The 15855-nt window shown below is 39.7% G+C and overlaps 1 protein-coding gene across 2 annotated transcripts; it reads right to left on the bottom strand.

The window, feature by feature from the left end:
* Positions 1-1368: 1368 nt before the first annotated feature.
* On the bottom strand, positions 1369-14332 carry Tmem220 (transmembrane protein 220). 2 transcript variants are annotated; one of them, XM_013013419.1, is made up of 6 exons: positions 14230-14332; positions 13657-13686; positions 12031-12091; positions 9382-9442; positions 8264-8323; positions 1369-2549 (listed from the first exon to the last, which is right to left on the bottom strand). In XM_013013419.1, the coding sequence occupies exons 1-6, from the start codon at positions 14323-14325 to the stop codon at positions 2414-2416; spliced, it is 444 nt and encodes a 147-aa protein (XP_012868873.1). In that variant the 5' UTR covers positions 14326-14332; the 3' UTR covers positions 1369-2413. The 2 variants fall into 2 exon arrangements, with proteins under 2 accessions (XP_012868873.1, XP_012868872.1); XM_013013418.1 differs by having other exon boundaries at positions 9382-9505.
* Between the last annotated feature and the right edge of the window lie 1523 nt (positions 14333-15855).

Here is a 15855-nt window from a genome sequence, read left to right on the forward strand (position 1 = left end):
AAAGAGACAGATTATCACTCATCTTCATTCTCTTGATCTATGGTAGGCACTAACTCAATGCTTCAGAATTTCCTAATTCTGATGAAATGGTATCTGACCAGAGTTGGCTTGATTAAAGCATATGTAGAAAAGTTACCATTCAGATACCCATCTGAAATATGTGAACCACATTAAAAATTTTAAACATTCTAGCAGTCATATTTTAAGAAGTAAACAATTTAAAAACAAGTAGAACAAAAACCCAGTGCACCTGTTAAGAGTTGACACTCTATTATCATGGGAACCAGTTTTCATTAAACTTGAAGCAGTTATGACACGGCAGTGTTTTGGTTCAGACACCTGTTCACAGAAAAGCATGATGGGAAAGTATTTCCTGACTTGAGTGTGTTCCTTTTTAAATGTGAATTTTTATTTCTTTTTAATTATTTTAAAATATTTAAGCCTTTTTCTTGATCTTAAAGATCATGTAGATTGGGGTTGGGAGGGATGAAGGGCGAGTGAGTCTAAAGATAATGAAATAATCAGTGCTGAAATAATTTTCCCATCATCCTTTGTTCTGAGTATTCTCTGTACCCTTTAAGATATCCATCTTTTTCTTTTTAAAAACCAGACATGCATGTGAGAACTTTTATTGTATAAAAAGTTCCACAGGTCAGTAAGTTTAGAGGAAAATGAGTATTTGGTCCCCTCAAAAAAAATAATAACCAAGATTTCAGGGCTTTTATTTTTTTCTTTCGTAATTGTATAAAAATGGAGAAAGAAATACAAAGAATTTTAATATGAAGACATTTTTTGCTATAATCATTAATTTTAGAGACATTGTTAGTGTGTGTGAATAGTCCATTTCCCACATCTTTCCTCAAGTATCTTCTATTTTTTTTTTTTGGGGTCCGGTCATGGGACCTGAACTCTGGGCCTGGGCGCTGTCCCTCAGCTCTTCAGCTCAAGGCTAGCGTTCTACCACTTGAGCCACAGCGCCACTTCTGGCTTTTTTCTTTTTGCTTATGTGGTGCTGAGGAATCAAACCCAGGGCCTCTGGCATGCAAGGAATGCGCTCTACCACTGAGCCACCTTCCCAGCCCCAGTATCTTCTATTTTTATCATGAATTCCCTTTTAAACAACTGTAGGTTATTTAAAATAAATTTCTATAACTTAATGAAAAAAGTAAATAGCAACAAACTTGATTTTAATCATTTATTTAACCCAACATATCAAAATATTGGCATTTCACTATGTAATTAATATAAAAATATTTTACTATTTGTATAACATTTAAAAAACCTACTGTGTGTTTTACACTCATAGCCCATCCATTTGGACACTTAATTTGTTATTGTAAAAATTTAATATGGATTTAGATCTCCAAAGCCAATTCTGGAAGATTTCCAATTAACCAGCAAAATGCCAGACTGCAAGCATGGCTCAGCCATTAGCAATAAGCTAGCTAGAGCACAAGGCTTTGAATTCAAGCCCCAGAACTGGTGCATGCGTGCACACACAGATATACACACTTAAAAATTACTTCTCAATCACCCTAGCTGCATTTCAAGTGCTCAATAGCAATTTAACTCAGTAGATAGTGGTGCCATATTGGAGAGGATAGCCCTAAAATGCTCTCCTTCCTAAGGTCACTTTGGACATCCATTTATAAACATGGCTTTTGGCCTTATTTATCATTTAGAATAGAATATATGAGTAACTAATATTCTCTATTTCTTTCTTAATTGGTTCCAAATTCCTTTTCTCCATCCAACTTTTTCAAGTCGTGACTATTTCTTTGGTTTCTTTTGAGTTCTCATCTAGTTCATGTACTCACCCATTCAGTATAATGAGATTAGTTCAGTGACATAGTCCTTTCTGACTCTACATCAGCTGCAAAATAGTGCCCAAATGCTAGTCCCTTGATTTTAATGACATGTGGTCCTTTGTACTCTACAAGCACTTGATATATTCTAAGTGCCTTTGGTTATAGTAACTAAGTATGTAGGCAATCTGACACTAATGTTATAGATAAGGAAATACCAGGTTTATATATTTGCCCAATCAACATGGGCAGTGGTAAAGTGAATTACAACTCCATTAGCTTTGCCACTACGCTACAGGCACAATATTCTTCAGAAAAAAGGCTTCCAGAGATTGATAGACTCCACTTCTCTTATTTGTCTCATTCAATCTTACATTGCAGGGTAGACAGCTTTAAATATTTATTTTTTGTTTTTGCTTTTGTGGTAGCATTGGGGTTTGCTAGACCGGTACTTTATCAGCTCCATTCCACAAAAGTTTGTAAGATCTTTAAATCAACCCTACAATTAGCTAAATTTCTTGATCTGAAAAACTGTCCTGTTACCCTGATATGTCTATTAAAAAAAGAATTGAAAGTACCAATTCAAAAAATACAATCCTTGAGTTTCTTTAAATGACTGTCTTGCAATGAGTTGGCCAAGAGGCCCTCATCTCTTTGTTTATGTATATGTAGACCCATGAAATCAATGGGAGAAGAGCAATTGTAATGGCCATCACCAAATGAATTCTTCCACCAAGTGGATTCCTGTAAAGACACATGAAAACTATTATAAGTAAAAGTCTGCTAAGATCATAGATTACTTTGGAAGCAAGTACAAATATTGAATTGTTAAAGCATAAGATAACATTTTAATATGTTTTTCTATCAAAATATTACTTACCTGTAGAAAATCTTTCCATTTAAATCTTTGTTTGTCTATGTTGCAAATATCTTATCCTACCCAATGATGTCTGTAAGGTATCTATAATGTCTATTTCAGGATTTAATTTGTTAATGTTTTCTTTAGATTTTTCCATCTGTGATCATGACTATGATCACTATGTAATAATCCCCCCCCCCATCCTTTTAAGTGCTCTTGGCAAGTTTTGTCCTCATCAGTGAATCAGAAAGTGTGACTTCTTTTCCTGTTCCTAGAAGTGTTTGTTGATGGCTGGCATCATTTCTTTCTTAAGTGTTAGATTTCTCCAGCTGTGCTCTCTAGGCCTAGAGTTTTCTTTTGGGGAAAATTTAATTATAGACTTTATTTAAGAAGAAAAGGCTGGAAATTAATGAGTTTAGAGTCCATAAAGATATGTATTGTCTATTTCTAGAAATTAGGAACAAAGCAGCAAGTTAAACAGAAACAAGAAGATAAAAGCAGAAATTAGTGAAATAAAAATTAACATAAAAATAAGAGAATTGATAAGGCCAAATATAGTCTTTAAAATGATTTATAGCACCAAGTCCTTTGTTTCAAATAGTTTTTGTATTCTCAATCGAATTTTAAAAACAATTTGTGCCCCTGGTAAAAATGTTCAAATTTAATATCATAAAGTTGTCAAAGTGTCCCCTTAGGATACTTTAGTTTTAGTACTGGGGCTTGAACTAAGGATCTCAAGCTCTCTCTTTACTGACACTCTACCGCTTGAGCCATAGCTCCAATTCCAGCTTTTTGCTGATTAATGAGATAAGAGGTTTGGCTTTTTCTGCCCAGGCTGGCTTCCAACCTTGATCCTCAGATCTCAGCCTCTGGAGAAGCTCTCAAGAGGATTCTGCTATTATGTTTACCTTCTTTTTAACTTTGAGTTTAACTTGCTTTTTTCACCCACCTTTATTTATTTCTTTTCAATTTTGACAGTACTAGGGCTTGAACTCAAAGCCTTGGTCCTTGCTAGGCAGGTACCTAGTGACCACCTGAATCAGCTTTTCCTGTTGTGATGCAACTCATAAAACTGAGTGGCCTGGAACTGTGATTTCCCCCAGTCTTTACTCACCTAGGATTAAAGGTATGGTCTACTAGTGCCTGGCTTTTTCCTAACTTCTTAGAAGCTTAACTCATTAAATTTGGCCTTTTTTTCTCTCTTTCTCTCTCTCTCTCTCTCTCACACACACACACACACATAGCTATATATAAAGCTTTTAAGCATGATTTTTAGTGGCATCCCACAAATTTTGGTATGTAATTTTACTAATTCTGTACAAAACGTGTTAATCTCCATTGTGATTCCTTTTCTGTTCCAAACATTATTTGAAACTGTATTTCCTAACTTCCATAAATACAGAAATCACCTAATTATGGTTAGTAGTTAATAGCTTAATTGTACTGTGATAAAAAAATCATCACAGGATTTGAAATCTATAGTCTTGAAACCTATAGTCCTTTGCAATGTGTGGGGACTTACGTTTTTTAATACTAAACATGTATTAATAAGAACATGAATTCTACCATTCATATTCAGATGGTCTAACAATGTCCATTAGGCCAAATTTCTTATGGTGTGGTTAAAGTCTTATATTTTTATTTTTTGTCTTCTTGCTATATTACATAATAAGAGAACTACTTTGATGTCTTCCACAATAACTAGAGTGAAAAGTTTTTATCTCTCAAATTTTATGGTATAAGTTTTAGCTATGTTGTTAGGCACATAAAATTTAGAATATGTCAAAAAACGAACTTTACAACTTTGGTGGGGGGGGGGAGATGGGAGGGCAGGGATGGTAAGGGGAAACAAAGGAGGAGGCAACAATGCTTGGTAAGAAACGTACTCACTTCCTTGCCCATGTAATTGTAACCCCTCTGTACAGTATTTTCACAATAAAAAATTAATAAAAAATTAGAACTGTTATATCTTTTTAATGAATAGAAATGGTCATTAAAAAGTGTCTTTCTTTGGCATCCTAAGTGGACTTCTTAATAAGTAGTGCTTAGATGACTAGGTAACTATGGAAAAAGATAATATTGACTCTCTTATTCCTTATTCATGTCATTACCTCGGGTTTATCTATAAGGAATTTTGTTGTTGTTGTTTTGGCTATACCGGGGATTGAACCCAGAACCTTGAACATAGGCAACTACTTTACCACTGAGCTACACCCCAGCCCAATTCTGAAGATTTAAGTGTAAAACTGAAACCACACATATATTACAAGAAAATGTATGTCAGTCTCTTTATAGTGTGAAGGGAAGTATGATTTCACACATGTGGTTCTAAATGAAGAATCAACAAGGAAAGGATGATCAAAATTGCTTTAATGAACATAACAAAATAAAACTTTCCCATGGTAAAGTGAAAACAATAACAAATTGCACAAGAAAGTAGTTCTGGACTTATAACCAAGGGTTAATTGCCCAGGCATATAAAGTTCTTCTAAAGATAAATAATAATAAATCTGACAATTAAATTTAACTATATCCTGGAGATGGACCAATGTTTCAGAGAAAAAGAAATATAAGCTGGGTATGATAGGTATGCCTGCAATCCTGGCTAGTTGGGAGGAAGGAGTGGGGTAGATGATTTGAAGCCAACCTAGGCAAGAAGTGCAAGCAAGAGATGCCATAAAAGTGCAGGGGACTGAGCTCAGTGGTAGAGTGCTTGCTTTGCATGCATGAGGCCCTGGGTTTGATTCCTCAGCACCACATAAGCAGAAAAACCTGGAAGTGGTGCTATGACTCAAGCGGTAGAGCACTAGTCTTGAGCTAAAGAGCTGAGGGACAGTGCCGAGGCTCAGAGTTCAGGCCCCACAACTGACCCCCCCCCAAAAAAAAACCCAAAAAACAAAAGTGCAGGGGACCCAATTTTATCTCAAGCAATAAAACACTAAATGTGGTGGTGCACACCTGTCATCCCAGCTACATGGGAAGTGTAAATTAGAGGATCACAGTCCATGCCAGTCTAGATATGAAGGTAAGATCCTATCTCAATTATAACCAAAGCCAAAAGGGGTGGAGGTGTGGCTCAAGTGTCTTTAATCTCTCTTCTTTCTTGGATGGGGATTGGACACAAGGGCTTACACATGCTAGGCAAGTGCTCTACCATTAAGCTACATTCCTAGCCCTTAAGTTTGCTCTTAATAAGACCAATTAAATCAAAAGTCTATCCCCTTTTCAACTATCCAATTAGTAAAAGTTCAAAAATTTAACAATATGTTCTATTGGCTAGGGCCTAGGGAAAGTCACGCTTATTGATGGCTAGAGTTAATACAAAACACACAGCAATCCCTGTGGAGGAGAGTCTGAGGAAGCACAGTGAAATATTAATGATGCAATTATACTTTGATCCAGCAATCCCAAAGCCATACTTCTAAAACCATTAGATATATGTAGAAGGTTATTAATTGCAGCGCTATTTTTAATGGCAGAATCGTGGATATAATCTAAACAGAGCCATGGAATAAGAAAGTCTTTGTATATTATAATGAGCTCTAAGAATAGGTCAGAAAGCCTAGGTACACTGCTTACAGCTCACTACCACTCATCTATGGTAGGCAGGAATGAATACATATGTTTCTATTGCACTGAAAATCCATGGGATAAGCTATAAAGCTGAAAAAAGCTCACATATAGGGAAAGGATTTAGGATTCAATAAAGAAGTTAGGGCTTAAGAGCAAAGAGACAAACGGTACATGGTCTCCCTGATAAGTGGATGCTAAATCTAAAATGTTAGGTGATACGACAAAACTAACAGGACTTAAGAAACAAAGAACTCCCACTCATCTGGTAGAACCACTACTAAATATCCCCATGCTGCTGATCACATGTATGGTGTATATGTGTACACCGTTATATGTTATAGACTGTGATAGACAATTGGCTCCAGGAAAGTTAGAATGAACTTGTGACTTTAAATGAGCATCATTATTCCACAATACTGTGAAATTTGGGAAATTATGTAATCACTTAATCACAATTAAAAAAAAAGAACCTCGGGGAAGGTAGGGAGAGAAGGGATGGTAGGGGGAAAACAATGGAGGGGGTAACAATGCTCAATAGGAAGTGTACTCATTACCTTACTCATGTAACTGTAACCCTCTGTATAGTATCTTTACAATAAAAAATTAAAAAAAAAGAAGTTAGGGCTTTTTTTCCCCAAATATGTCTTATTTTATAGATTTGACTAGGAAGCCATGTAGACATTGTACACAATTATTTAAAAATGAGTACATTTTAAATAAAATGATACCTAAAATATGAATGCATTAGTGTGTGTGTGTGCGTGTGCACAGTATATACCACAGGCTGGCCTAGAACTCATGATCTTCCTGCCTCCTAATAACAGGAGATTACAGGCATGAAGCACCACACACAGCTAATACATTGTTTCCACCTTTTGACATTTGGTATTTCTATATTTGTATATTAAAGATTGTCTTCTATGAACAGTGGAGATTTGGATTTTAAGTCTCTGTGCATTTTGAAAAGTTTTGACTCTTAACCAGAATATCTGGTAAACTTTTGACATAATTTCTGGTGTATCTGGATTTTTCATCTCTATCTTAACATGTGCTTCCAATTTGTGCCACTTACCTCCTACTTCCCATTTTTGTACTATCTTCTCTATTCATTTCCTATTCTCTTATATGCAAAAGACGACAACATCTGTACTTTAACTCTTCTTAGATAATCCAAGATCTATAAAAATCTTAACTCCATTTATACCCTTCAAACATACATCCTACTCTTGTTATGTATTTTTATTCTAGATTTTTAAACTCAATGAAACATTGCTACTATTGTTTTGTTAATATCCATTTTATATGTATCTTACATGTTTGTATTTTCCTTGCTTTTCCTTTTTTTCCTTTTATTTTTTTTTTATTGTGAAAATACTGTACAGAGGGGTTACAATTACATGGGCAAGACAATTAGTACATTACTTATCAAGCATTGTAGGCTCTTCCTTTGTTTCCCCTTCCCATCCCTTCCCATCCTCCCCGCCCCCCCTCCCCCCTGCCCAATCCACCCCACTCTCCCCGCTCCCCTCCCCACTTTTCCTTCTTTTCTGAAGTTTCTGTCTGAGATGACTGTTTCCTTGAAGAACACAGACTACACATGGGGTTCATGAACATACAAATGATCTGTTAGTCACTTCCCTTATGAAAAGGTAAGATTAGGGTAGGAAAGATTTTCTTTAAAGATTATTGTTTTCATTTACATGTCTAAATTTTCTCTTGAACCCAAGTATTGGTGGCTCATGCCTATAATCCTAGCTACCTAGGAAGTAGGGATCTGAGGATCACGGTTAAAAGCCAGCTTGGCAGACAAATACAAGAGAGTCTTATCTCCAACTGACCAGCAAAATTCCAGAACTAGGGGTGTAATATAAGTGGTAGAGCACCAGCCTTGAGAAAAAAAAGCTAACGGAGAGATTGAAACCCTGAGTTCAAGCCCCAGTTCCAGTACATTAAAAAAAAATTCACTTGCTACCTGATTTTACCAACCTTGGGGTCACCTGATTTGAATGGAAAGTTGAAAACTTACTTTGCTGAGCTGTGACATAGCCCCATCCATGCTGTGATGATCACCAGGCCAGACAGCTCCCTGGAAAAGTTTCACATTTCATGATGTGAAGTGCCTGCACCTTACTCCCTTACCACTACGGGGAAAAGTACAACCAAGAAAACAAGCCCAGATAAATTTCATTATCTCTACTTGTCTGAGACCTCAGTGTTAGGCAGGATGAGCTCAAATCCGTATACATTTTTAGCAGGAGTTGGAGCCTGAAGGGAGATACATAGTTTGTAGCAAGAATCAGATTACTGTTGTAGTGCATATGTGCTTCTGGATATGTATTTAAAAGCACATGACTTTTACATAGGATTAAACGCAAAAAACAACAATTATCTTCTGTCAGTGCCACTGAAGGTCCTACTTGAAGCTCACCATAATTCCTGGGCTTAAATTGGAGGCATTCAACCTGTTTGGTTTACATCCCATATACAGTCCTAGCCAGGTTGACTCTCTAGTTTCCCACAGATGACAAATCACACCTTAGCACTGATGACTATTTCATAAGTTGGACTTGGAAAATAGCCGGGGGTAGAAAAGAAAGTAAATAGTCTCTCAGTAAGGCCAAGAGTCAAGGGTAGGAGGAGGGAAAGGAAGAGGTAGTAACAGGAGAGTAAAGGTTCATGGTGATCGGAGGAGATGACATGTGACACAGGAGGGTGAGGCTGGCAGAAGTGGTTATAAAATATTGACCTCAGGAGGCAGCTGTTCACATTTGAGGACTTTGACTTAGCCAGAGGTGAATGGAAGTGCTGACAGAGTTACTACTATCTTAGTAGAGGCTTAGGTCACTGTGTTGTACCTTGGCTTTGTTACAGGGAGGTCAAGGTCCAGCTGCCTACAGTAATAGAATGGAATAGGTAACGACTTTGGGTGTAGGTAATCACGGAATCTGATAGGTGGGTTTTGAATCCTGGCCCCATCATTTCCTCAGTTTCTTCAGCTTATTGAAGACGTGTTACTTTCCTTGCTTCTCGTGGTACAGTTGGGTAATTAAATCATCACTGTGCACAGTTAAACTGGCATTACAAAGAAATAAAGGGTTTCTTGGTTTCACCCCACCCATCCAAAGAACAAAAGTTACTGCTCACCTGCCTTCTTCTTCATGTAAGATGTTCTGTTGTGTGTGAAGCAGGAGATGGTACGCCAAACCTACAGCCCACACCATACAAAACACCATGTGTATTGCAGAGATGCTCTTCCAAATAAAGTTCCCTACAAATACACATCTTGATGCTATTAGTCACTGGAACACAACCAGAAACAATCTCTTAGTACCTGTCATGTCATAAACTGCTTTCAGGAAAGAGATTCTGAAGAGACAACGTAAAGGTTATAATGTGCATTACCTATAAACTTCACTGAACAACTTGTTTTTGGTTGTCTAGCATTTCCCATTTCCATGAGTAGTATCATTATTTTCTTTATGAGACTTACCCTTTCCACACCTCTTGTTCTATGTGGGCCATGATTTGATGCCATGATTTGTCTCAAGGCCAACAGATAGTGAAACAAGGCCAATAACTCACTTCTGGGCCTTTGGTAGTGAAGAAATGGGAGTCTCTTTTGTTGAGCACTGTTCTGTGAACTTGGAGCTGCACGGAGCACCAAGAATTACCCTGTGGAGCCTAGGAGTAAAGGGAGGGCAGCAAATGGTAGAAATAAGAGGTAGAGAGAAGTCTTGGGTGAGTCCTTTAGTGCCTACAGGCAGCATCACCCATAACTTTTTTTCAGTGAACATCACCAGTTTAATTACTTCTTAGTTGATAGTATATTTTAGATTATTTCTGTCTGGACTGTAATTGATGAAGCCCTAACTCATCCACTTTAAGGATGAAGATAAGAAATTAAGGGTCCTAAAAAAGGAGCCAAGGTATATAAGGAACTAGAATTTTCCCCATGAAGGTGAGAATCATCCAAAAGCCATTGGGAACATTCAAGCCCTCTTAGTAGAAGCTGTTTTAAAGAAAGTGAAGAATAATCTTTCAGGATTGACAGTCCTCATTAAAAAGAGTATTTTTTTCTAACAGACAGTTTTCTAGTTATAAAAGTGTTCAGTCTAAGAGTTTTTGTTTTTGTGTCTTTGTGCTGGTAACAGGCTGAACTCAGGGCCTCACACTCTTACTCACCTATGGCTGGTGCTTTACTTCTTGAACACATCTCCATTTCTGGGTTTTGAGTGACTTATTATAGATTAAGAGTCTCACATATCTTTTTTTCCTCCAGGCTGGCTTTGAATTGGGATCTTCAAATCTTAGTCTCCTGAGTAGCTAGGGTTATAGAAGTAAGCCTAAAGTTTGTTGAGAATTTCTCAGGACTATGAAAGGTAAGATCCTGTTTTCCCCAACACTTGGTCACTTGTATGCAAATAAACCAGTTATTTTAATTGAGCTCTTTATGTGTATACTCACTGGGAGATTTTTGTAAGGGGTTAAAAAAAAAAAGGCACAGATGCCGGGCACTGGTGGATCAGGCCTGAAGTCCTAGCTACTCAGGAGGCTGAGATCTGAGGATTGCAGTTCAAAACCAGCCTGGGCAGGAAAGTCCATGAGACTCTTATCTCCAATGAGCCACCAGAAAACAGGGAGTGGCACTGTGGCTTAAGTGGTAGAGTGTTTACCTTAAACTGAAAAGCTCAGGAACAGAGTCCAGGCCCAGAGTTCAAGCCCCCTGACCAACAACAATAACAAAAGAGGCACAGATTACAGAATAAACATACATACAAGACTCTGCTTTACAGGCATTCAGTTATTAGCAACCATCAAGTACCTACTATATGCCTGGTCACTCAAACACAGAGTGAATACTTGTGTCCACCTCAGATACATTGAAATCCTAACCCTAAGGTGATAGTATTATGAGATACTACCTTTGGGGGGCGGTAAGCAGTTCATCTGAGTGGAACACTCATTAATTAGATTAGTGCCCAGGAAAAAGGCCTGAGAAATCTCTGTGTGTCCTCTACTGTTGTGGAAGAACACACAGCAAAAGGGCTGTCTCTGATGGAAGCAGTCCTTCATCAGAGGCCAAACTTGCTGATGCCTTGATCTTGGACTTCCCAGCCTCCAGAACTGGAAGAAATCCATCTCTCTTGTTTATAAACCTCCTACTCTATGATATTTTTTGTAACAGCAATTTAAATGGATTAAGGCACATGTAAGCTAAAGTCATACAAAGATGCATGGGCTATAATTCTGCTCAAGAGAGATTTATAGCTAAGTGAGAAATGGATATAAAAGTATGCAATGTATTGCTGTAGATTTTATGATAGTATACTAAGAGATTTGTTATTGACATTATAGACAGATTCTATTCACAAGTGGCAATTCAGACACATAGATTTTAAATAAATTCAAAATAAGAAAGGAATTAAGGTGTGTGGTATTGCTTTAAGAAAACTTTGCAAAGAATTATAAATAATAAATATGTAATATGTATCGATTGCCACTGAGTTTAGTGGCTTAAGAAATCAGTGCAATGGCTAAAACCCTTCTCTCTTATGGGCTAACCTGTACAGCAGATTCCATATCAGCCTTTGAAGTCCTAGATCCAAATTAGTAAGTATAACAAGTCCTTCCTAAAGATGAGTAAGGATGATTTGGAGTAGATGAACTACTCTTATAATCAGAAATTAGAAGCAGTGCTTTATAGAGTCCTGGGAGTTGGGTAGGCAGGTTCTCAGGAATTATCCTAAGGAAATCTGATTTGGTGGCTATGCATTCAGAATTCAAGGTTCATACCTGTGACGAGAGGGTTCAATCCAACAAGCAGAGTCAGTACTGCAGGTATCATGTATACCACCTGTTAGCAGAAAGAGAAGAAATACCTTGGTTAAGAAGTATGTCAAGATGCACGATGTGTGGAGATATCCAGAAAGTAAAGAAAGTTGACATCAGTTGTCGTCAGCTCCATGATTTTCTTTTAGGTTTTAGTAACTTTTTATGAAGTAGCTACCTTTTCTTATATAACTTGATCACCATGCCAGCTTGGACTCTTGCCTGCTTCCCTCCTAAATAGTCTAGTAAACTAATTGTACAATGTTTAGTTTAATTCAACACACAGCCACTGAAGACCATGCAGCTATTCCTAATACTACCATGCAGCTATTCCTAATACTACCCTTGTCTACCAGCTATTACCATAGCTGTTCCCTGAGATCATGTGGGCCACAGTGCTGAGGAAGAGATGATTGGGTGTGATTCAGGGGCATGACAGGCAATGTCAGAGTGTGATACTACTGCACTAAAAAATTCCCCCCAAACCTAACTAGAATTTCTCATTATAATTTCCACTGTTTTCACTTGTTGTTCATTCACGCAGTCAATATAATCCCAAAGCCTAAGCATTATCTCCTCTATGACACTGTGCAGTCTTGTGCATCTGTGTTGAAAGAAACTGAGGACAAAGCTGGTTGCTAGTGTCTTATGCCTGTAATCCTAGCTACTCAGGAATTCAGATCTGAGGATCACAGTTTGAGGTCAGCTTGGGCAAAAAAGCTTGTAAGCCTCTTATCTCCAATTAACCAGTAAAAAGCTGGAAATAGATATGGCTCAAATGGTAGGTGTTAGTCTTGAGCATTACGCTAAGAACATGAGGACCTAAGTTCAAGCCCCCAGTACACACACACACACACACACACACACACACACACACACACACACAAACTGTGCAAAATTCAAATGTCTCAAGACATTCACGGGACAATCCCCTCCAAAGGGCTCGAGTCACAGCAGTGATGAACATTGTAGGTTTTATGGGCTTTAGTTGGTTTCTTAAAAATAACTCTGAATCAACAGAACCATTAACCTTAAGCCTGCCTTTGCCTACTCAACTGTTTGCTAGAGTTTCTAGCTAGAAACTCATGAGGAAGGTTTGGTTGATAGAACACTCCAGAACAGCGTCCTCACTTCTGACATCTATTCAAAGAGAATATGTGACTGCTCCTTGGTAGCCATGGACAATTGGTTTCTTCACTGCACCTGCCCCCTGAGGATACTAAACTCTAAAGATGCTCAAATATTTGCATAATAACCTACACACTTCCTTCTTATGATTGCTATCATGGTTAGTGATAATGCATGTTAAATGTTCAGCACACTGAGGCACTGGGAAAATGATAGGACTCATAAGTGTGGTATGATTAAGGGGATGAGGATTGCTGGCGTTTCAACGGGAAGAACTATCTCTGGAAAGTTTAGCAGTTACACACATAAACACACTTTGTATTAGGAAATAAAGGTTTGATGTTTTAAGTTTTTCCAGCAGGAGGAGAGGCAACCCGATCAACCTGTGTGATTTGTGCACTTTACACAACTCTACCAAATTAGGGGGACATTTTTTTTAATTTGAAAGGGGCCCCTACTCACCACCCACAGCTCTGCATCTGGATCGTTAACCTGGAACACGAAAACATCACCATGTTAGTGGACATCTGGATCATTGACCTGGAACACGAAAACATCACCGTGTTAGTGGACATCTGTTCCATTTTCTAGGTTTGGTTTAGCTCTTTCTATTCATTTGCAAATAGCCAGACGCTGCAGCATTCATAGTCTAGCAACTCTGGACTGCTGGGCTCCAGACTGAATGCAGCAGGTGGCTCTAACACACCCACAGACTCCCCCGCCCCAAGAATTGCCTCAAACTCCTGAATGGGTGCATTCTAAGGACTCTAAGGACGATCCCACAAGCAGACCAGACAGGATGAGGTCAGGCATGATCGGAAAGGGTTTTGCTCCGGGTCTCCCCGTCTCCCCTCAGGCCGAAGGGCCGGGCAGCTTCCCTCACGGTCCCATCGGAAGTGACAGTGGCAGCCTGGGGTCCCCCAAAACGTACCCCCACTTCTGGTCCTCCCGGCACCCCCGAACGCCCCTGCGGCCCCGCAGCCAGGCCCCGCAGCCAGGCCTGGAGTCCCCCGGCCGCACGCCAGCCCGGCTGACCTGCACGAAGGCGGCCAGCGCGAAGAAGGCGGCCATGAGCGCGTTGCAGGCCCGCCACAGTGCGCGCGCCCCGGGCACTGCCGCCTGAGGCGCCATGGCTCTGGAACCCGCCCGGGAAGAGACCGGGGGATGGGACGGGGGGCGTGGCCGGACACAGGGGGCGTGGCCGGACACAGGGGGCGTGGCCGGACACAGGGGGCGTGGCTTTTGGACGTGACCTAGGCCCCGAGCTAAGGCCAGGGGCGGGGTCTGGTGGGACGTGGGCGGAGCGAGGCTCGGGGCGGGGCCTCGGGGGCGGGGCCTGGCTTCTGTTGGCCTTCTCGCGTTCTTGGCGGTCTTTACCTCAGTGGCTCGCTTGGCATCCTCTCCAGATGACCTCACTACCTTGAGGCGACTTAACCCTCGCCAAAGCTGTGGCCCTAGGCCTCACTCTGCAGCTGTATCCAGACTTCCCCTAGGGCGAGAAGCGTGTCACAGGTGGGGAAAGCGAGTTTCACAGGGCCTAGAGGTGGGATTCCATGGTGGTTGGTGGAAGGAAGGCCTGTTTGAACCTGGCCAGGTCTAGATCCAAAGCCCTGTTCCACCTAGGCTAAGGTTACCTTCCTCACATGAAAATGAACCCCAGGAAATGAAAAAGAAAGAGAAAGGGAAAAGCAAAGGAGAAAAACGAGACGTGTGTATATGTTTTTCTGGTTAGTATTTATGCATTTCTTTCCCAGAGCTCAGGAACTTTCAAAGGCCTGTAAGCATTATGGTAATTTCTAGAGAGATGCCAGTTACATCAACATCCGATATGGTTCACAGCTTCTATACAGACAGCCTCGTTTATCTTCAGGGCTTTTATTATAAAAGGTATTTACATATTATACATATTTACAATTCTCCCTCACCAGCAAAACCAACAAAATTTCCAACACACGTTGCTCATGAATTTCTTATGAACGAAAAGACACTGAAATATTCACTGTTCTCTCTCACTTGTTACAGTCTTTTTTCATTTTGTAATTTACCCATCTGATGAATTCCTCTCTAGGCTCATTTACACATCCATAGAACTCATCATTTTTGCCCTTAAAGAGTCTTTATTGCTTCAAATCATAAGCTTGGGTGCCTGTCCCCCTTTCGTTTTAGCTGAATCTCCTCAAACTGTGTAGAAGAATCTTTCTTCCCATTTAGTTCCATCCCTCTCAGAGAAATACTCAATTTTAAGAATGTCTGGGGCAAGATGTAGATTTTCCAATTTGGCTAGATGGGAGGCCTAGGTAGAGTATTGCAATCAGAGGCTGGCACTAGAGGAAGCTATCTGGAAAAAAAAATGAACAAATATGGAAAGGACTGGGGGCATAGCTCAAGTGGAAGAGCACTTGTATAGCATGTGTGAGGCTTTGAGTTCCAACAAACAAAAGTGTCTGGCCTGCGGATTTGGTGTGCATATTGGTGACTGGATACATTGGCAGTGGTGTGGCTGGACAGCCTCTGTCTGGAGTTCTGAAAGACTCTTTGGAATACCACCAATAATCAGAACTGAGGATGGGAGACAAGCCACGGTCCCCCTGTGGTCCTGTTTATTAAATGAAAAGAGTAATTGGGAGAGGGCTTCTCATGGGCTGGAATGGGCCCATCCCC

This window comes from Dipodomys ordii, unplaced genomic scaffold (genome assembly GCF_000151885.1).
Source record: "Dipodomys ordii isolate 6190 unplaced genomic scaffold, Dord_2.0 Scaffold19, whole genome shotgun sequence".
Lineage (NCBI taxonomy): Eukaryota > Metazoa > Chordata > Mammalia > Rodentia > Heteromyidae > Dipodomys > Dipodomys ordii.